The sequence below is a fragment of the Pipistrellus hanaki genome, assembly GCF_964339955.1.
Source record: "Pipistrellus hanaki genome assembly, chromosome: 3".
Lineage (NCBI taxonomy): Eukaryota > Metazoa > Chordata > Mammalia > Chiroptera > Vespertilionidae > Pipistrellus > Pipistrellus hanaki.
The window spans coordinates 176,459,028-176,480,869 of record NC_140505.1 but is presented as its reverse complement, the minus strand read 5'-3'; the positions used below and the strand labels follow the sequence as shown (position 1 = coordinate 176,480,869).

At 40.1% G+C, this 21,842-nt stretch overlaps 1 protein-coding gene across 11 annotated transcripts in view; it reads right to left on the bottom strand.

Annotated features, from left to right (window-relative positions):
* Positions 1-21,059, bottom strand: part of MYBPC1 (myosin binding protein C1) — a 90,736-nt gene extending 69,677 nt beyond the window's left edge. For 5 of the 11 annotated variants that reach the window (XM_084880071.1, XM_084880076.1, XM_084880073.1 and 2 more), the window contains exon 1: positions 20,768-20,923. In XM_084880071.1, coding sequence (XP_084736197.1) covers positions 20,768-20,804 — 37 coding nt within the window. In that variant the 5' untranslated portion in view covers positions 20,805-20,923. Of the gene's footprint in view, positions 1-20,767 lie in introns of all 11 variants that reach the window. The other 6 variants (XM_084880072.1, XM_084880077.1, XM_084880075.1 and 3 more) reach the window with 4 other exon arrangements.
* Positions 21,060-21,842: the final 783 nt, after the last annotated feature.

Below are 21,842 nucleotides of genomic sequence, written 5' to 3'. Positions count from 1 at the left end.
CATGGCAACAGAAAACAGGAAAGGAGAGGTGCAGGGCTGCCAGGATGTAGCAACGTCTTCTTCCGTCACTAATATTTTTTTTGTGCCAGGTATAAACTCCAATTGAAATTAAAAAATGATTTTCATCCAGATGATCATATAAATACATTACTATTTAGTAATAAGGTAGGGGAAAATGACTAAATGGAAACACACACACACACACACACACACACACGCACACACATGCACACACACGCATACACAGCCCTAGCCGATTTGGCTCCACGGATAGAGCATCAGCCTACGGACTAAAAGATCCCAGGTTCGATTCTGGTCAAGGGCACGTACTTAGTTGCAGGCTCCTCCCTGGCCCGGGCCCTGGTTGGGGTGGGTGCAGGAGGCAACCAATCTCTGTGTTTCTCTCACATCAGTGTTTCTCTCAGTCTTTCCCTCTCTCTTCCACTCTCTCTAAAAGTCAAACAAACAAACAAAAAAACCTCAGACATATAACCTTTCAGATTGGCAGATGATAACGTGACAGGATGTAATGTGGCTTAAAGATACAGTGAAAGACATGTGTTCCATAAATGGCATCTTTCTTTGCCACACCATGGAAATGATCTTTAGTGCCATTGGCAACTAGAAGACAAAGCCCAGGGTCAAAGCATTTTATTTTCAGAGTTCTGAGTGCAGAGGTGTAAATCTAATGTTGAGCTCTCAGCTTTGGGTGAGCTGATTCAGCACATGGATACCAGAATACTGAGAGTGAGAATCCCGTTTCTTTGACATGCTATCTCTGTTGCCCATTGCCTGAGGACCTCTTCCTGGCTCTCTCTGCAGACAAGTTTGTTCTCCCTCCAGTCTGTTTTTAAATATATATATTTTTATTTATTTCAGAGAGGAAGAGAGAGGGAAAGATAGAAACATAAATGATGAGAGAGAATCATAGATCAGATGCCTCCTGCACCCCCCTACTGGGGATCGAGCCTGCAACCTGGGCATGCACCCTGACTGGGAATTTAACCATGACCTCGAGGTTCATAGGTCAGTGCTCAACCACTGAGCCACACCAACTGGGCTCCCTTCAGTCTCTTTCCCCACAGCTGCAGGGATTAGTTAGGCCAAACTGGTTTTCATCCTGTTATTCTACACGAGAGGGTCCTGTTACCTATTTGGTTAGGTCTATGCCCTGGAGGTTAGCATTCAAAGCCACTGTCAGCGGCCACTTCCTCCCTCTCTCTCCGGGCGGCCCCTCTGTTCTAGAGCTGGTGTCTCTCTTCACCTTCTGACTTTTCTGCCACTGAGAAGAGTGATGATCTTCTTCCCAACAGACCTACGTGGGATTGTGTCAGACAGACTTAGGTTTTTGAATCCTGACTCTACACCCTATTAGTTGTGTGACCTGGGCAATTCCTTAATCTCTAGCAACTTGGTGTGCCCATAGGTGAAATAAGAATAATAAGATAAATGATTTCCGAGGGTGCTGATCCTATGTAAAATGCTCAGCAACGTTCCTGGCATGTAGATAGAGTTCTATAATTTACAGCAATAACTATTACCTCTGTTGTCTGATATTAATCTTGACCTATCTTTTTGACATTTCTTATAAGACACTCAGCTAATTATTCCATTCTGTTCCTCTCCATTATTCTTTTGGGATTCTGGGCCACATCATTCATTAATTGTTTTTCATTAATCTTCAGTTGTCGTTGTATATGTATGTTTCTTCTCCCTCACAACAAAATCAGAACAGGGATCTTACTTTTTTTTTTTTTCTTCTTTTCTCCCTGGTATCTTATTTTGCTCCTGAAAACACAGTAAGTGTGCAGTGAACTGATTAAAGAAAACTTAAGCCGAAACCGGTTTGGCTCAGTGGTAGAGCGTCGGTCTGCGGACTGAAAGGTCCCAGGTTCAATTCTGGTCAAGGGCATGTACCTTGGTTGCGGGCACACCCCCAATAGGAAGTGTACAAGAAGCAGCTGATTAATGTTTCTCTCTCATCAATGTTTCTAACTCTCTATCCCTCTCTCTTCCTCTCTGTAAAAAATCAATAAAATATATTTTAAAAAAACTTAAGAAGGGCTTCTTTAGTGATTGCACATAAACTATCAAATTGGTGGTACTTTCTCAGCGTCTATGTAAATAAAGGCCTATTTTGTAAGGGAAGCTGAAGTTACCTAAAATCCTGTTTTGGAAGTAACGCCAAGGATGAATTCTAATCAAATAAATAAAGCGAATAGTCTTGAACACTGAAACTGTAAATGCACCCTGAATATGAGTTCTCCATTTCCATTGTGTCTAAACACCCCAAATCAAAACAGAGTGAGAATTTAAAGGGCTTAATTCCACTTCCGAGAAATCCACATAGCATGGGTCATTGCCGGATAGTCAGAGACACGGGATATAAATGCTAGTACATTTTTTAGAAAGGTTTTGGAAGGGAAAAAAAACAAAACAAAACAGAAAAATGCAGTTTACCTGGTAGGTAGGTAGAGCAAGAATTCCTCCTTCTTAAAACCATAGAAACTCCATTACTTTACAACCAATGAAGGAATAAATGAAGCACAACCACTTTTTGGCACCCACCACACGTTGGACCTCGTGTATATTAATTCTTGTCATCCTTACAACTCTAAGACGTCAGTGCTATAATTACCCCCATTTTGCAGAAAGAAACTGAGGCCCAGCAAGTTTCCACAGATCCTGAAGGGTGGCCAGGTCTGCCTGACCCAGAAGCCGGGTGCTGCAGCCTGGTACTGCCCTTCCCCTCTCAGACGCTCATACTTGTGGAGCAGAAGTCAACGGATGGCCTTTTCAGAGATATTACTGCATTTCCAACACCGAATTGACTGGTCTTAACCCATCGTACGCCATAAGCATCTGTAGACGCAAGAGACGGACCTTCCCCACACGCCACGCCAGTCTATTTTTTTAAAAAAAAAGTTTTCCTTAAGTGGCAGCTCTGACCAGCTTTAAAATCATTTTTCTGCCAAAACTGGTTTGGCTCAGTAGATAGAGCATCAGCCTGCGGACTTGGGGGTCCCAGGTCCGATTCCGGTCAAGGGCATGCACCTTGGTTGCGGGCACATTCCCATTAGGGGCTGTGCAAGAGGCAGCTGATTGATGTTTCTAACTCTCCTTCCCTCTCTCTTCCTCTCTATAAAAAATCAATAAAAATATATTTTAAAAAATGAAAAAATAAAAACTATTTAGAAAGCAAATAAATAAATAAATAAATAAATAAATAAATAAAATCATTTTTCATGAGAATTTTCAGCTGAAAATATTCAAGAACATCTGCATTGTGAGTAATATATTTCTGTTTATAATATTCATTGCAAATTGATTTTTTTTTAATTAAATTCAAAATATCGTGGCGTGTGGGGATGGTTTCCGTGTTGGACGTGTGGCAGGTGGATAGCCTCAGGTGGATGTTGCCTTGTCTGTAGGAGTGGAGCGTGTCTTAATGTCCTCTCTGAGGCGATGGAAATAATAGCAGAATTTATCTTAAGGGTTGTTGGCAGCAAAGAGTGAATTCCTGCAGGGGCAGGAAACAGGGTACACCCTGTATATGCTTTATTCCTTCTTGGTTATCATCATCATTATCAGAATTTTACTCTAAAACATGTCTTTTCACACCTGCCACCTGCTAGGGATGGGCCTTATTTCGAGGTCTGTGGGCTGTATCATGTTCTAGAACAAACATGTCTGAAATTGGGGTGGGAGGTGAGGAGCCACCTGGGAACTGAACACTCTCCTACTATAAAATGGTAACAGATGATTCTGATGACATGTACATGCATGATATAGAGTGTGCACAATGTGGATAACTCAATCAATCCTGGTGGGGCAGAAAAGATAAGAAAATGAACTCTCAATAGTTTTCAGTGCACGTGAAACAAAGAATACCGGCTGCCTTAAACCTGGAGGGATGGGGAACCAGGAGTGGCGAAGGCCAAGTGGCACGTGACTTAGACCGAACACAAACCATGGCAGGTAAGTCTCAGGGCCCAAAACTCTCACTTTAACTCACACCTGTGTCTCTGACTTTGCCCATAGCTTTGCCCACTCCTCTAATAATCATTTTCGTTTTCCCAAAATTCATTGGCTGCCTCTGTAACAATAATTAATTCCCAGCAATTTCCACAGGATCCCACTGACTAGGGCTGTAGGAAGAGGCACCCATGCAACTGAGATTCATTGAGCTCCCATATGAACTGAATAAGAACGGCAGGGCTTATACTAGTAAGTGAGGCTAAGATGAGATGCCAGGGTTTCAGAAGCTCACAGGTGCAGAAACTGATTTGGCTCAGTGGATAGAGCATCTGCCTACGGGCTGAAAGGTCCCAGGTTCGATTCCGGTCAAGGGCATGTATCTTGGTTGCGGACACATCCACAGTGGGGGGTGTGCAGGAGGCAGCTGATCCATGTTTCTCTCTCATCGATGTTTCTAACTTTCTATCCCTCTCCCTTCCTCTCTGTAAAAATCAATAAAATGTATTTTAAAATAATAATAATAAAGAAGCTCACAGGTAAATGGACTGCCTTTTGTACCAATTTACTCACTGAACCGGATATTTTGAGGTAGCTTTCTCTCTCAGAATATTCTAAAGGCACCACCTCCAGGCCCCTCTAGTGCTTTTGAAACTGCAGCGCGCCAACAGATCATCTATAGGGATTTGGTCAAGTGCAGATTCTGACTCTGGGTTTGAGACTCTGCATTTCTCACAGGCTCCCAGGTGAGGCTGATGCTGCCGGTCCCTGACACACACTTAGAGAGACAAGGCTCGGACTATGCCCTTTCACCAAGTCCCCTCCACTTCAAATGCCACCGTGAAGGCGAAGGGTTTACAGTAGGTGAGGAGCTTTCTTCTCTCTTTGATCACAAGCTTCTTGAGGACAAGGCCTGTCTCCTCCTCCTCTTCAAAGTCTGCACAGCAGCTGCTCCATAAATATAGTTGACTGGCAGCCTGTTCCTGCCCGCACAAAAGGCCCTTCCCCTCGCTGCCAGGAAATGAAGAACTGGCCCCTGGCACTCTAAGGGCAGCTTTCTTCGTCTGTCTTACCCACAGGGAACGCTATGTCTCCCACGGGTGACCCTCCCGCTGGCTGTAGGCTCACGAGCATTCGCCCAACCCCATCATTTATTTCTTCTTACTGTCAACACCTCTTCCACTTCTTAACAAGGGCAGGAGAGCAATTAGGACTAGAGTGTTGGCCGTCAATGACAGTATACCCCTCGCCTTTCTAAGGAATCCCCCCTTTCAAAATCTGGGCTGCGTTTCTCAGCAAAAAGCCCCTCCAGATGGGCATGGACAAGCATGCTACCTCTGCTGCCAACTGGTTTAGCCTTACTATGACTATCGGAAGGCACCTGGCCTTGGGAAGCTCTTGAGATTGAGAGCAAATGGGTATTTATTCTACTACATCTGTACTTTTTCAAAAACCAAAGGGTAAATTCCATGCAACTTTTCTGCCATGTGAGGAAAGGTGGCTCTTTGCCTTCTTCCCGTCATCCCATTGTCTCCATTAGAAAGCAGACCAACAGGATGGACTAAAGAAGCAGGGATATATATAAGTTGCTGTTTTTATTTTCTTAATATATCTTTTTATTATTTTTAGAGAGAGGAAGGGAGAGGGAGAGAGACATAGAAACATCATTGATGAGAGAGGAACATCAACGATCAGTTGCCTCCTGCATGCCCCACACTGGGGATTGAGCCCACAGCCTGGGCATGTGCCATGACCAGGAATTGAACTGTGACCTCCTGGTTCATAGGTCAAAGCTCAACCACTGAGCCATGCCAGCCAGGCTGTTGTTGCTGTTTTTAAACTTTTCCTGTTTTTTTTTTTTTTTTTTTTTAATGAAAAGAAGAAACCAAATACTCTAAAGAGTTAAGCCCAAGGAAATATGTTAATAGACAATGTGAAAATGAATTGGATTCTGAACCAGCAAGTCAAGCAAGCTCCTGCCCCTTTTGGCAAGCGCGACGGCTCTTTGATCCTGTCTGGTTCACAGATATAGACTTTCCCTCTGCAACCCTGAAATGCTTTCAAAGGGCTCGAGCTATTTATGGTGGATTTTTCCTATGACCACCTACTGTAAGAAGCACAGGTATGCCACCAATGGCAGGCCTGCACAGTGAGTGCCAGGGCGTTCTAATTGATGGGCACCGGTGGCAGCTATTAAGTAGACAGCCCCCATGTGGCCTTCGTGCTGCTGCTGAAAGGCTAGGAACCCAGTAACTCCATTACTGGCCTCCAGGGCTGTCCGTTTCTGCTTCCAATGATCAAGGGACCCTGGTCAGTAAACTAAGAGGAGAAATTCAAAGTCTTTGGCATTGACTTGCCTCTCCATATGTGTGTGTCTCTACACCAAAACGATGTAAACAACCCAGCTCTTCTCTTCCCATGGGCTCACTGGCTCCAATACATTGCCTGACCCGCTTAAAAATATTTTATGGGACCTCATACGCAATTTAATTTAGCTTTTTGAAAGCATGGAGGGCACAATTGTTGTCATAGAAAAGACAGGAAGAACCTATAATAACAGTCAATGCCCTTGAGTGGCAGGATTCTAGGTCTTTTTGTGGTTTTCTTTTTGTCACTTTTTTTTTTTTAAATAAAATAAACATGCTAAAACCCTCTTTTGGCAACTTGGGGTGCAGAAAAATATTGTATGTTATCCCTAATTATTATTTCTTCTTCTTAGAGTGAAATTCTCTGTTTGAAATAAAATATGTGATTGCCTTATGTATTGCAAACATTATGATGAATAAGGCTCTGTCTGACCAACTCCTGTTTTGTCACTTTTGGTAGCACAGAAAATTATCTTTCTTTTTAGAGTAAATATGTCATAACACTGGCAGGCGCATCCCCTGCTGATCGTGGGGTCTGCACTCTGTACAAGTAACAGTCTGGACTATACATGCCTTGACAACAGAACAACGGTAAATGCTTTAATATAAAATATTGTTCAGCCCAGCCGGCACTGTTCAGTGATTTGAGTGTTGACCTCTAAACCAGGAGATCATGTTTCCATTCCCGGTCAGGGCACATGTCTGGGTTGTACCAATCCCCAGTGTATGGGGTGGGCAGGAGGCAGCTGATCAATGATCCTCTCTCATCATTGATGTTTCTAACTCTCTTACCCTCTCCCTTCCTCTCTGAAATCAATAAAAAATATATTTTTAAAAAATAAAATATTGTTCATGTGGGTGGCCATCACTCTTAGAGAAGTTTTGATTATATAAATTGTAAGTGCCACCAAAAACATTAGCAAATGCAAATGACAATATATTTCTACTGGCTTATGCATCAGTGATATAGATTTTGGGCATAAATTATTGTTTAATCTAATGTTTTTATAGTTTTGTGCTTAATTTGTTTCCTGTTCTACTTATTCTACATTTTACACCTTGACAATTAAAGGAATTACACATTTTTTAGAGGCAATTCTATATTGATTTATAACAGTGATTCTATAATTATAGTCTGGCATCCACAAGAACCCCCAAAACCCCTTTGGGGAGTCCATGAGGACAAAACTATTTTTTTTAAATAATGCTAAGACATTATTTGCCCTTTGCACTAACAATCTCACAAACATGGAGTAACCTTTCCGTAGAATATATGTGTGGAGACATGATGCTCTGACAGCTAATATAAGTTATGCTGTGTATTCTTGTGTTGTAAATTTTTTTTATCAATTTAAATTCCTAGTACAGTAACTATTGATAGATACAATGAGTAAAATAAATGCTTTTTCATTTCCTTATTAATTATCTATAATAATAAAAGCATAATATGTTAATTAGGCCTGACATCCTTCCCGATGAAGCAGGGCTGCAAGGGAAGCCTGGGTTCTGGGTGCCAGAGGGAAGCTGGTGCCATAACTGGAGGAAGGAAGGTCTACTCTTGCAGAAATGTGTGCATCGGGCCTCTAGTCTATATATACATATATAAAAAGATTGGCCTCTCTATATATAAAAGTCTAATATGGTAAGTGTCCTTCACTCCATCTGAAGGGTTGCTATGAGGCACACTGACCACCAGGGGGAAGACGCTCAACACAGGAGCTGCCAAGCTGAAGTGACTTAGCATTGGTGGTTCTTGGGTAACCAGAGAGGAAGGAGCTGAGGATGCAGGGCCTCACAATTCCACTTCAGGCCACGGGTTATGTTGTTGTTGGGGCACTTTCAGCACCTAATCTGGTTTACTGCACCCTCGTGTTTGCATTTCACACCCTGTAGGACAGCAACTTTGCAGAGTGCCCTCTCGCACTCAGAGAGCCAGTTTCTGCCCGATCCTCACAGGCCAGGCCAAGGGATCTCACCTGCCAAAGGGACCCTGATCATTCCACAGGTGCCTTTCAAGTCATAGAGCCACCCACATGCAGCTGACCGGGAAGGGACCATGGGAAGTTGGCTTCAGGGCGTGTCTGGCCCTTCTCACCCAGTCCAGCCTTGCCAGCCACCTTCTAATTAATTTCCTTTTAATGTGCATGAATCCATGCACCAGGTCACTAGTTATAAATAATATGAAAGTGAACCTGCGACCAAAACATTTAAGAAATGTTTAGAATTTATTGCAAATCTTGTTGAAAAATATTTTGTATGTGTGCTTTTCTCTTTCTTTTAAATAAACATGTCATATGGCTCATTTGGGAATAATCTGTAGCCTTGATTAATAAAACAAATAAAGCAAAGTCATAAATTGATTTGGGGGTAATAACCATTTTCCGCCGGGACCGGTTTGGCTCAGTGGATAGAGCGTCGGCCTGCGGACTGAAAGGTCCCGGGTTCGATTCCGGTCAAGGGCATGTACCTTGGTTGTGGGCACATCCCCAGTAGGGGGTGTGCAAGAGGCAGCTGATGGATGATTCTCTCTCATCGATGCTTCTAACTCTCTATCCCTCTCTCTTTCTCTCTGTGAAAAATCAATAAAATATATATATAAAAAAATAACCATTTTCCTAGCACAATAATAGAGACAAAAGGTCAATGTTTTGTCTCTATTATTGTACTCTAGATAGCCGAGTTCTGAGGAGCCACCTCTCCTCAGAACTCAGCTATCTAGAAACCTCCCTTACTCAGACAACAGCTGCTGAGCAGCAAATTAAAAGGGTCTCCCAAGGGCAAAATGGATTTGTCTCAAGTCCCTCAAGCCCCTCAAGCTTTGAGCACTAAGAGCTCAAGTGCTTTACTGACAAGAGAAGCCCCTGACCCAGGTCCTCAGTTGGTCTAGGAACTGGGGGGGATCAGGGTGAGGCAGGCCAGGTGCCCAGGGTCTAACTTTTAAGGGGGCACTCACTCACAGGCACTGACACTGCTCTTGCACAACCCTGAAAGTGAGTGCCTCCTTAAATGTGATGTGTTAACTCCTTAGTGAGGCCCTACTCAACCAAATTGGTGACCTGGTCTGGGTTCCAGAGCAAACAAACCAAGGGAAGACAAGGGCAGCCTCACATACTGACTGACAAAAGCAATAAAAGGAGACAGCAGCCTTCCGGCAAGGGATGAGACAGGAAATCTATGAAAAATTATACACAAATTCTAAATACAAATAACCTGAGCCCTTTTGATACAAAAGCAAATAATTTTGGCTCTAGGGATTTCAGGTGGTACAATAACACACCTATAATTTAAGACAACATTAAGTTATATTCATTGAACTTTGTTTGTTTGTTTTGTGTGTGTGTGTGTGTGTGTGTGTGTGTGTGTGTGTGTTTTGTGGTGTTTTTTTTATTTTTTGCAGAGAGGAAGAGAGAGGGATAGAGAGTTAGAAACATAGATGAGAGAGAATCATCGATCAGCTGCCTCTTGCACATCCCCTACTGGGGATGTGCCCGCAACTAAGGTACATGCCCTTGACTGGAATCAAACCTGGGACCCTTCAATCCGCAGGCCAACACTCTATCTACTGAGCCAAACCGGTTTCAGCTGAACTTTGTTTTTAAGAGTAAAGAGTAATTGCCCTGGCTGGTGTACTCGGTAGTTATAACATCAGCCTGAGCACCAAAGGATCATGGGTTTGATTTCTGGATGGCAGGTTCCATCCCCAGCAATGTGTCTCTCTCACATTGCTGTCTCTCAATCTCTCTCTCCCCCGCTCTTTCCCTCCATTCCACTCTCCCTAAAAAGCAATGGGGAAAATATCCTCAGGTGTGGATAAAAAGAAAAAAAAAAAGGTGAGGAGCAATATATTACATTTTAGGCTTGTCTCTATCCAAATTGTTTAAAATAATAAGATTCAAGAATAAAAACCTGTAGCTACCCAGAGAATCCAGCTATTCAGAATGATTCTATCCATTTAATCCATATTCATTTACTGTGCCTATGTATTGCCAAAGACGATATTCTAAGATTCTGAATAGATTAACTTAATTGTGCATCAAGTATGTAAAATTTCAGTGGCTCATCATTCAGTTTGATGGAAGTTCACTGAATGCACAGGATTTATTTTCCCCCTCTCCTAGTCAGCTTGTTCTTGTCTTTCTAATTAGGAATGTTTCAACTCAAGATGTCATTCTACACAGGAAGAGGATTCAAATGTGGTTAGTATTACATTGCAACAAATAGCTTCTCGCTATAAACACGGGGCTGGGTGAAAATAAGACCTTCTGCTAAGATCTGATGACGCGTCTCTTTCTCCCTATTCTTACGTGCTTTAAAGTAAGAATCAAATGGGGGTGTTGAATGGCATAGTGGTGTCGGGGAACCTTGGCTGAAATGGAAGAAATTTAAAAACTTTGCACTGGTCCAAAGAAAATTATTACAAAAGTGGTTTGAATTGTTAACAATTTCCTTGTTTAGTCCCTTCTTTATGCCTTTCCCGGGGGTGTCTGCTCCTCGGCTGATCATCACCACAACCATATCACTCTTAGATGGTTATAGGTTATCAGATAATTCCTCAAAGACCTTGCCCAAGGCATACTGGGCCTCACACTGGGTAACTTTTTAAAAATAGAGGAAGAACAGTGCCAATGCCAGGTGGGTCATAAAAATAAAATTCCACAGCAGTAAACACAGCAACACTCAATCAGTCACTCTCCACATCCATATGTGACCAAGGGGCATTCTTTATGTGGTTATCACAGAGATAGTCAGATCCCACCTGCAGAAAGCACCATTGGTGGAGAGAGAAATCTTAATGTCCAACAAACCCAGATATAGTGGCAGATCTGGTTACACGGACAACGCCTTCACCTCCGTGGGAAAGGCCATGCCCCACAATCTTCTTACCTTCTGTCTAACAACTGGAGACCCCCAACTGGACATGACACATTGCATGTAAAACAACAGAGGTTCTTATTTGATCCCTGGGTAAAAGCTAAGATGCTTCACAAACAAAAAAAATTTATGATGGTGCCAATGATGGCTACGATAATAACAACAGCTCTTTTGTAATGTATTATGGATATAAACACAAGGTAAGGAAGTCAAATATCCTCAAAATTTATATTAAACGTGGCATGTAACACCTTTAACAACAAGATTTCTAAGTTTGCTGCTTCAGAAGGAAAATGTAGTTCTTACTATGTGCTAATAAGTCCTGTTCTGAGCTTTTTACCTAACCTGCTTAATGCTTACAAAGACCCAATGAGTTAGGTACTATTATTATTCTCGTCTACAGACGAGGTAACTAAGTACTTGGTACATCTGTACTTTGAACCATCTAGAATATTCTATTAGTAAATAGTATAATTTTTTCATATCACTGTTTAATAATTAATATCATTTATTTAATATGCATAAGAAGAAAGCCAAATGCATACTATATGCAAAACAACTCTAAAGGTAGCTAACTTAAAAATGAGAAATTAAAATGTAGAATTATACACATAGACACATTTTTAGTTATAAGCAGAAAATCCTGTTTCAAGATGTTTACAGTTTTATAGAAGGCAGAAACTATTACCTAATACAAGCAAAGAATTCCTGAGATATTTAAAAAAAAGATTTAATGCTCTTTAGAAGAAGAATTAGATGATTTTGGAGAAAAAAAAATTATCCAGGTTCTTGTAAATATCTAATGTACAAGACAAAAAATTAATAAGACCAAATGATGAAATCTAACATCTGACATGTTATTAGACATAATTTTATTAATTATGATTTAATTGATTTATAGAGAGGGGAGTGAAAGGGAGAGATAGAAACATTGATGATCATAAGCCTCCTGCACACCCTCTACTGGAGATTGAACCTGCAACCTGGGCATGTGCCCTGACTGGGAATCAAACCGGCAACCTTTTGGTGCATGGGGCAGATGCTCAATCAACTGAGCCTCAGCGGTCAGGCATATTAGACGTAATTTTAGATGTTGTATTGAGGTGCCAACTAGACCCATAAAAAGATTCCTAAGAGAGTATAAAAGAGCAAAAGTCTTATCAAAGTGGGTTTCAGACTTGAAAGACATAATGAAAATCATATTACAGGTGGTTTTTGGGGAATTCATTTTATTTTTAATTTTTAAATAAACTTCTATTGATTTCAGAGAGGAAGGAAAAGGGAGCAGGAACATCAATAGCCTTCGCTGGTTTGGTTCAGTGGATAGAGCGTCAGCCTATGGACTGAAGGATCCTACGTGCGATTCCTAGGCACATGCCTGGGTTGCAGGATTGATCCCAGTAGGGGGCGTACAGGAGGCAGCCGATCATTGATTCTCTTTCATAATTGATGTTTTTATCTCCCTCTCCCTCTCCCTTTTTCTCTGAAATCAATTTTTTTTAAATGTTTATAAAAAATTATGAAACATCAATGATGAGAGGAAATCACCAATTGGCTGACTCCTGCCCACCCCACACCAGGGACTGAGTCTGCAACCAGGGCATGCGCCCTGGCCGGCAATTAAACCATGACCTCCTGGTTCATAAGTCAATGCTCAATCACTGAGTGGCCCTGGCCGGGCATTTGTGCTCATTTTAGAGAGAGAAATAAGCATGTGAATAAATGATCCTGCTCTTTCTCTTTGCCAAATCAACCACTTCACACCCCAATCTGATGGAATCCATATAATCTGATGGAAATGCATATAAAAACACAGGAATAACCAACCCCATGAATGGGAACATCCTGAAATGTTATTTGTTGTGTATTTTTGTGGCTGTCCAAAATGAATGCACTCTTTGTAAATTATACCTGGGCCTATCCATGCCAAAGAGACGTGGTTCAATTTTTAGTTATAAGCAGAAAAGATCACTACTGATATTTTGAGGCTGTCCTTGTAAAAAGCTCTGGGGACAGCCAAAACCGGTTTGTCTCAGTGGATAGAACGTCGGCCTGCAGACTGAAAGGTCCCGGGTTCGATTCCAGTCAAGGGCATGTACCTTGGTTGCGGGCACATCCCCACTAGGGGTTGTGCAGGAGGCAGCTGATTGATGATTCTCTCTCATCAATGTTTATAAATCTCATCTCTCTCTCTTCCTCTCTGTAAAAAATCAATAAAATATATATTTTTTTAAAAAAAAACAAAAAAATTCTGGGACAGAAGCCCTGTTGGCTCTGGTTATAAGACAATTTGCATACACATAGGAAATTTAATGATAAAGTTGCTTTTTCAGTTTTGCATTCCTTAAATATTAGCTTTCAACTGTTAGGAAACTGCTCTTACACAAACAATAGCTACTTCATGGTGACCCTCACTCAGAACACTATAATTCAGTACCCACGATTCTGGGTATCTGAGTTTCCCTAGGACACAACACACTGAATCAACCAAGGACTCTTGCAGAAAAGAAATCTGTTCCCATCGAAAATGGACATAAAGTAAAAACAAAGAACGAAGACATGGACATTTCCCCTTGACTACACAAGAAGTGAAGAGTTTTCTGCGTATTTGTTATTGCTAGAGCTTTAGTCCTGTTCTTTATTATCTAACACACCCAAGCATCTCTAGGGATGAGGTCTAGAATTACTCCAGAAGACACGGGCTGCCAAGAGTATTTTGTGTCTCTTAATTTAGGTCTCCTAGACTAATTAAGGGAGAGTGCCGACAAAAATAGCAGTTATTAACAATAATAAAAATTCTTCCCTGTGTGTTTATCAAGAGCCTACAAATAAAGTTTGTATTTAAAAATTAAAAGAAACTTAAGCAAAAATAACAAAAAAAAAAGCTTTCTAGGACTATAAAAACAACAGCACTTATTTCCTTTCAAAGCAGCCTCTTCCCTCAACTCTCTGAAATTTAAAAAAGCATCTGTTTGTTTACAGAAGAATTGCAAAAACATCATTTTATAGTCACTCAAGTTTTAAAGTGACCATTTATTTTTGTGCCCTGTGTTTTGGGTTTGTGTGTGTGTGTGTGTGTGTGTGTGTGTGTGTGTGTGTGTTGTGTTTTGTTTTGTTTTTAGAGACCTCAGTTTGGGTAATTTATTCTAATATTCATGTCAGATTCAGGGACTTGGCAATTTGTATAAATAAGAAAACTCTGTGAATTGTGTGTCCAGAGGAGTCTAAACTAAAAAACGTTTCACCCTAGCTGGTTTAGCACAGTGGGTAGAGCTTCGGCCCTGGGACTGAAGCGTACCGGGTTCAATTCCGGTCAAGGACACATACCTCAGTTGCAGGCCCCATCCCGGCCCTGGTAGGGGCACAAGCAGGAGTCAGCCAAATGATGTTTCTCTCTCACATGGATGTTTTTTTTTCTCTGTCTCTCACCTTTCCTTCCACTCTCTCTCTAAAAATTAATGGAAAAATATCGTCGGGTGAAAATTAACACCAAAAAGTAATAAAAACAAATTTTAAAAAAAGTTTCACGAACAAAATCAAAGAGCCACTGAGAGAACAAAAGATTGCAAGCACCGCGCTTTTCCTTTCTCTTGGGTCCCTCAGACCTACCAGGGGCCAGAGGGCCTAACCTCGATCTCTGTTTCCGGAACTTTCTTACCCCAACTTTGCTGCTGTTTGAAAGGTCTGGGGACACTTCTTCTGACTTACTGGATGAGAAGCAAGGATACAATTTGTTTTCCCAAGTTTTTTTTTTAAAGTGATATATTTAGGGCACTTGAGAGGAAAGAATTGGCCAGTCCTTTATTTATCTTCCTAACAGGTGCAATCCGCAGAGTCATAAAATCAGGCTACAGAAAAAGAATGATTTTGTCAAGTATTAAGTCTCTCTCATGTGCATTTGCAGAGTATTCCTTCTGAAAACAGATAGCTCAAACCTACACTGGCCTCTCCAGTACAGCATGGCAATGTTTTTTTTCAGGGGGAAACATATTCATTCATTTATTCAGTCATTCATACAACTTCTTTATTCCTCTTCCAAATCTTTCACTTGGCCTAAATAAACCATTCGAAGTAGAAGAATAGTTGCCTTTGATTAAATACCTCCTCTCTCTTCCCCTGTTCTTTCCCTTACTTCCTGCAAATGAACTTTTTCCCAATTTGAAGGAAAGGTAATAGTTTATATATAAGATAAGGGCATTTTTTCCCACTGCTTTTCAGAGAGTGAAAGGAAAGAAGGAGGGAGAGAGAGAAAGAGACAGAGGACAGAGAGAGAAAGATACACACATCGATTGATTGCCTCTCGCACTCACCCTGACCCAGGCTAGGGATCGAACCTGCAACCCAATACATTGCCCTTGACTGGGAATCGAACCTGAGACCCTTCACAGTGAACAGACTTTATCCACTAAACCCCGCCACCAGGGAATAAGATGACTTTTCCAAAGATAACTTTGTTTTGGTGTTTGAAATAAGCCACCCGATCTCATGCAGGTAGATTTTCTGTCACCAGGCTTCCTTTTTCTGATGATGATTAAGCCTTGAGCCATGCTGAGAAATAGGCAAGAGGTTATGAATGCTGCTCTACATTGAGATAGTTTGGGGGCTTAGCAGAATTTTAAAATATGGCGAAATTTCTAGGGAACCAAGAAAGAAAGATAAAGCAAACAAAAAAGTCTTACAGACTTAAAAAAAAAAAAAAAAGTTATTCTCCATTACCAAGTCCTCACCTATTTCTACTGAAAAGGGCCAAGATAGATTAGCTAGATATATATTGCATGGTGATATAGCAAAAGAATCTAGCAACAATGCCATCCTTTGATTCTCAGAGTTATCAGAATGATAACCTTAAGATTATGGTCATAAACGGAGTGATGTTTTTCTGTATGTTTGAGTTTTCAAGAAGAGATCCCACACAGCTGATGAAGGAATGACAGTGATTCCCCCAAGGTTTTTTGAATATTACACAAGCACCTTTTTCCTTTCTGTGCTTATGGTAAGTACATAAATACAGAAGGGCCTGATAGGTCATGTAACAAAAAGTGAAATTTGTGTTGAAGCCTCAAGTTGGTGCTTCAGAAGAGTGTTTTTTAGTAATTTTAGATTGTGACAATAAATAGTTGTCTAAGTAGGTAGGGAACCACTTTATGATTTTAATTATCACAAACTACACAGATATCATTCTGAGGAATCATTTGGGGGAGGGGGCAGTTAAGAGCTATTTGTAGTATTTTAGCCGAAACCGGTTTGGCTCAGTGGTAGAGCGTCGGTCTGCGGACTGAAAGGTCCCGGGTTCGATTCCAGTCAAGGGCATGTACATTGGTTGAGGGCACATCCCCAGTAGGGGATGTGCAGGAGGCAGCTGATCGATGATTCTCTCTCATCGATGTTTCTAGCTATCTATCCCTTTCCTTTCCTCTCTGTGAAAAATTAATAAAAAATATATATATATTTTTTTTTTAAAAAAAGAGCTATTTGTAGTATTTTAAAACTATTAGAAAGTCTAGCAAAGAAGAAAAGCTTTTGGAATTTTCTAATTCAAAAAATTAGAAATTTTTGTTGATAAAAATACTTTTTGACAGGAAAAAAAGAGAATTTCCAGTGAACGGTAATTTTTTTCTTTTTAAATCAACCCCGGGGCAATTAGTGAGGGCTTTTAAAATAGAGGCCATATTAAATATATCCCTCAAGTCCCAGCAACTGACTCCTAGTAACTGCTCAATTAGGGTTGATGCAAGCATAAATGTATAAAAAGCATTCCCACAAATCTCGAGATTTTTTTCACTTCCTCTTTCACCATTAGAGTAGGATAACTTGCCCTGACTGGTTTGGCTCAGTGGGTAGACTGTCAGCCTGCAGACTGAAAGGTCCCAGGTTCGATTCCGGTCAAGGGCATACACCTTAGTTGTGGGCATATCCTCAGTGGGGGATGTGCAGGAGGCAGCTGATCAATGTTTCTCTCTCATTGAATTTTCTGATTCTCTATCCCTCTCCCTTCGTCTCTGTAAAAAAACAAACATATATATATATATATATATATATATATATATATATATATATATATATATAATTTTTTTTTTAAAAAAAGAATAGGATAACTGGAAATTACTAGGATTCTGCATGAATCCAAACTATAGCTGGCGGTACAAATAATCCAGTTCTCCACAGGATAAATACACAATTTATAGCAGTGGAGAGAAGGAATAGGAAGTGGCTGCTCCTTTAAAAGAATACCGTCTTCTTCCAAAAGAGGTTAGTGAGTCATCCAGAATATTTTCAAGGGTCTAAAACAAGGCCCATTGACTAATCATTTCCATCAGGGCTCCTTCTTGAGGCCCAAAGTTACACTTGAACTTCTCCCTCCTCCTTAAAAGAACTAGCTCTCCCAAGACCCAACATGAAGTTCCCAGAATTAGGCCACTGAAGGTTGGGAGGCAGTTGAGAGATTCATCATTTGCAGCTTCAGGTGCTGAAAACTCAGCCTCTTCCAAAGAGTTGCCAGGTCGTCTTGGATCCTAGGAGGGCCAAACAGCCCATGTATTCAATCAAGAGTGACAGCAACTGGTCATGTCCTTCCTGGGCATGGCTGTCTGGGCCGGGCAAGAGGTAATAAGACCTGCAGGAGCTAGAGGAACCTGTCCCTTGGGTAGTTTGAAATGACTCTGAAGAACTGGTTTGGAGGCAAATTTTATTCTTGAGGCTATCTTTCAGAGGGATGTGTGCATGGAATAAAACAAACCCCGGTAAAAATGAAACCAGTTAGGAAAAGGTACAAGAACCAGAATAGCTCCTGAACTGACATAGTCCTAACTCTTCTGATGGAAACAAAACTAAAATGCATGCGTTTCACCAGGAACACTCTTGAAGGTGCAGTTTCTTTAAGAATCAGTTCTAGTTTTGAATGCAGTGCTCGCTGTTGCTGACTAGGCGACCACACGTGCATTGTGCTTTTTTCTTTGGGAATATTTGAATCTTGTCTCAATGCTCATAACGGATCAGAAATACAGATTTTGATAGCAAAGCGACTTTAGTCGTGAGGAGAGTCATTGGCTTTATCCTCTCTAGAGTTAGACTGTTGGGGTTGGGTACAAAAGATGGGGTCTGTAAAATCTTTTTTTCTTAGAAATTTATTTCCTAGTTATGTAAAAATGGTTGTATTAGAAGTTCTCTATCATTTAATAATATACTTGTGGACTAAAAGATATAAGTGCTGTATAAAATCAGCCAATTATGTTAAACTAGCTTATCTACCTTTATTGTGTTTGTCATTAGCCTGACCTTTAAAATTGATTTTATTTATTTATTTATTTATTTATTTATTTATTTATTTATTTTTAGGAAGCATTTGAATGCATTTTGTTTGGTATTGTATTTATTCAATAAAGTATTTAATTAGAGGGTCGGGGAAAGAATCAGTTCTAGACAAGGATGTCAGAGGGGAAGGGGTTTGGGAGGGTCTGGATAAAAGAAGGTGGAGAGATTAGCCAAAGAACATATACGCCTAGCCCATGGACTTAGACAGTGTGGTGAAGGTCAGGGGAGGGGTGAGGCGGGAGCAGGGTGGAAGAGGGCCAAGAGGGGGGAAAAATGGGGAACATCTGTAAGAGTGTCAATAATAAAAAAAAAATATGTTAATGTCAAAAAAAGAATCAGTCCCGCTGGAAATGATACCAATGCAAAAAATCCCCGTAATTCCTGAAAAGATTTTAAATATATCAATAACCCTTTCTTTATCTCTACTCTCTGTCACCTAAATTTAAACTAACCAAAAAATCTATGAGTATAAAATTACTGTCCTGGGTTGGGGATCCTACACAGAATATCAACAGTACTTTTATAGCAAAAGAAGGTCATGAGGACTTTGGTATCTGTGTTACTTTAGTAAAAATATACATTTTTGGGTAGTGAGGAGCTGAAGTTAAAGATACAGTTTCCTCTCTAAATGTCATTGTCTCTAAAAGTAGAATGGATCAGATTGAGTTGTTGGACAAAGTAAAAGTTTAGCAAACAGAGTCATTTAACTAGCTTTATAGGCTCCATAGCCTGTCATCTTTTTTCTTTCTTTAGTAGTTTCTCAGCCATTTTCAAGTAGGCTTCATGCAAATTCACCCACTAAGGGCGGGTTAGTTAAAACAGTATTCTGTCCTCAGGCAGGAAACATAGAATGCATTTCATCCACATAAGCCTTGAAGAGGCTAGTCAAGTGACAGATCAAATAAAAAGGACACTTAATACGCATGTAAATCATTTGCATTACAAATAAGACACTCTAGCAGGGGTTGGACTCCCTGCCCGAGAGTCAGGATTAAGTTCCCATATTAATGCATGCATTTGGTGTGGTTATTTCGGGTGGAAGACTTCATCCATCAATGCTCCACTAGCAACTAAAGCCAACCTGTAAGCTGATCACCACAGCCTGTCAACACTGGTTACTTAATTACATAAAGAAAATATATTCCAAAGACTTTTGATAATTTGGTTCAATGTCTAGCATCTTTTCCAAGGTTCTTCATAATAACGGTTAAAAGCAGTTTTAAGAATTAAAAATGAAAAAAACTGAATGCTATATTTTGCTCTTTGCTAATCTTTTTTTCAGCTTTTATTTGCAGAAGTCAAAAATAAAAATTTAATGAGCACTAAATGAAGGCTCATATGAATGAAATAATATTTTGTCAGATGTTTCCATTAAAAACAAAACTAAATGTACTTGTGCTGTTAATTTGTTTTTCGTTAAGTCGTTTTAGTAATTTCTGATTCCAAATTATTTATGTTACTACTTAGTAGTTAATCTTGATTGTTTTATAGAAAGGTGAAACATTTCTTCTAATGAAGAATAGTTTCATATTTTCAGTTTAATTATTTTTAAATAAGACTTATCTACAATAAGACTCATTAAAAACACAACCCATCAGTGATATTCAAAGTTTGTCTCTTTTATGCAGGTGTTTGATTTTCTTCCCATGCAAGAATTTAATGAATGAAGCTCCAAATACACTAAAAGCAAAAAATGCCTGTATCTGTCTTTTCTAAAAAGTTTGCCAGTTCATAAAAACAACCAATCTGGAAATAGTGTCACCAATTCTTTTTTTGAAATCTTGATATAATCTACTAACCATTTTTTTAAAAGTATATTCCAAGCTCCTATACACACACACACACACACACACACACACACACACTGCAAATACATGGTGAAAAAATTGTGATTCAACCTATGAAAATACACTTGAAAAAAATGCAACTGGCTCACCACAAGCAACTAATATCTTCAAGTTACATGTAAAGGATCCCTGGCCATTGAAGGATAAAATCACAATTTGAAACCTCCAGTCACTATTCCTTCACAAACTGTCATTGTCAGATATTTTCAAATTGGCATACTCTTCCTATATCTCTCTTCCTATATGTCTTTTTATTCTCAAGGGTCTTTTCCTAAAAGCACAGTGATCCTATGATCTTATAGTCTATTTAAGAAATTGGATTTGTTTAAAAATTAATACCGACATGAACACATGCTATTAAAAAGTACAGCAAAAAGGTTTATGGATGAGTCTTACCCTCCTTCTTAGCAGGTTCTGGGACAGGTTCAGGCATGGCTGAAGTAAAGTGTTACTCTCCAAAGGGTTTGCTCCCCTCCAGGAAGAGATGACAGAAACCCCACGAGCAGTCGAGAGATGGTGCAGGTCCGTGTGACAGGCAGTTGGGGAGAAATCCTGGGCTTTTGTACTGCCTCTGGACTTCAGTCATGTGGCACCGCCCCTTCTTCAGCACAAGGATGCTGGAACTTGACAGCGAGGAGGACCTTTCTCACATCTGTTGTCTGTGCTCTGCTCTCTCGCCCATTGGAAGAATCTCCTGTCCATCTCATGTGGCTGGTGAGAACACCTCTGCTTTCTAAATTCAGCCGCAGCCTCGTGCTCCTTTTTACTCTCTCTCTCTCTCTTTTTTCTCTTCTGTCTGATGAAAGCTTGTCTCGACTCAGGAGTGCAAAAAGTTTGCCAGATGATAAAAAATTTAATTAAATTAAAAATTAGAATATGTGAATCCAACATCTATCTTAATTTTTACTAAGGTTATTAAAAAAATCTCTGAATTAAGATGAGAATTTTATGCTCCCATTAGATTTTTATTTTTGTCAGTTCTTAATTATTATATTTAAATATTTCCTTACTTATTTTTTGAGAGAAAGAAGAATATAGAAAGAGGAGGAGGAGGAGGAGGAGAAGAAGAAGAAGAGACAGACACACACACACACACACACAGAGAGAGAGAGAGAGAGAGAGAGAGAGAGAGAGAGAGAGAGATCAATTTTTTGTTCCACTTATTTATGCATTCATTGGTTGATTCTTATATGTGTCCTGACCAGGGATTGAACCCACAACTTTGGCATATCAGGACAAGGCTCTAACCAGCTGAGCTACCCAGCCAGGTCCGTTAATAATATATTGAAATTAATTTGAATAGCCAAATTTTTATGTTGAATATCTTCTCCCATTTAATCTCTAAGAATAGCAAAGATTTCTATTAAGGAATACTTAGACTTTATATTTTCTCAAGAAACATCTTTTTAAAATAGCTGAAACCAGTTTGGCTCAGTGAATAGAGTGTCAGCCTGTGGACTGAAAGGTCCCA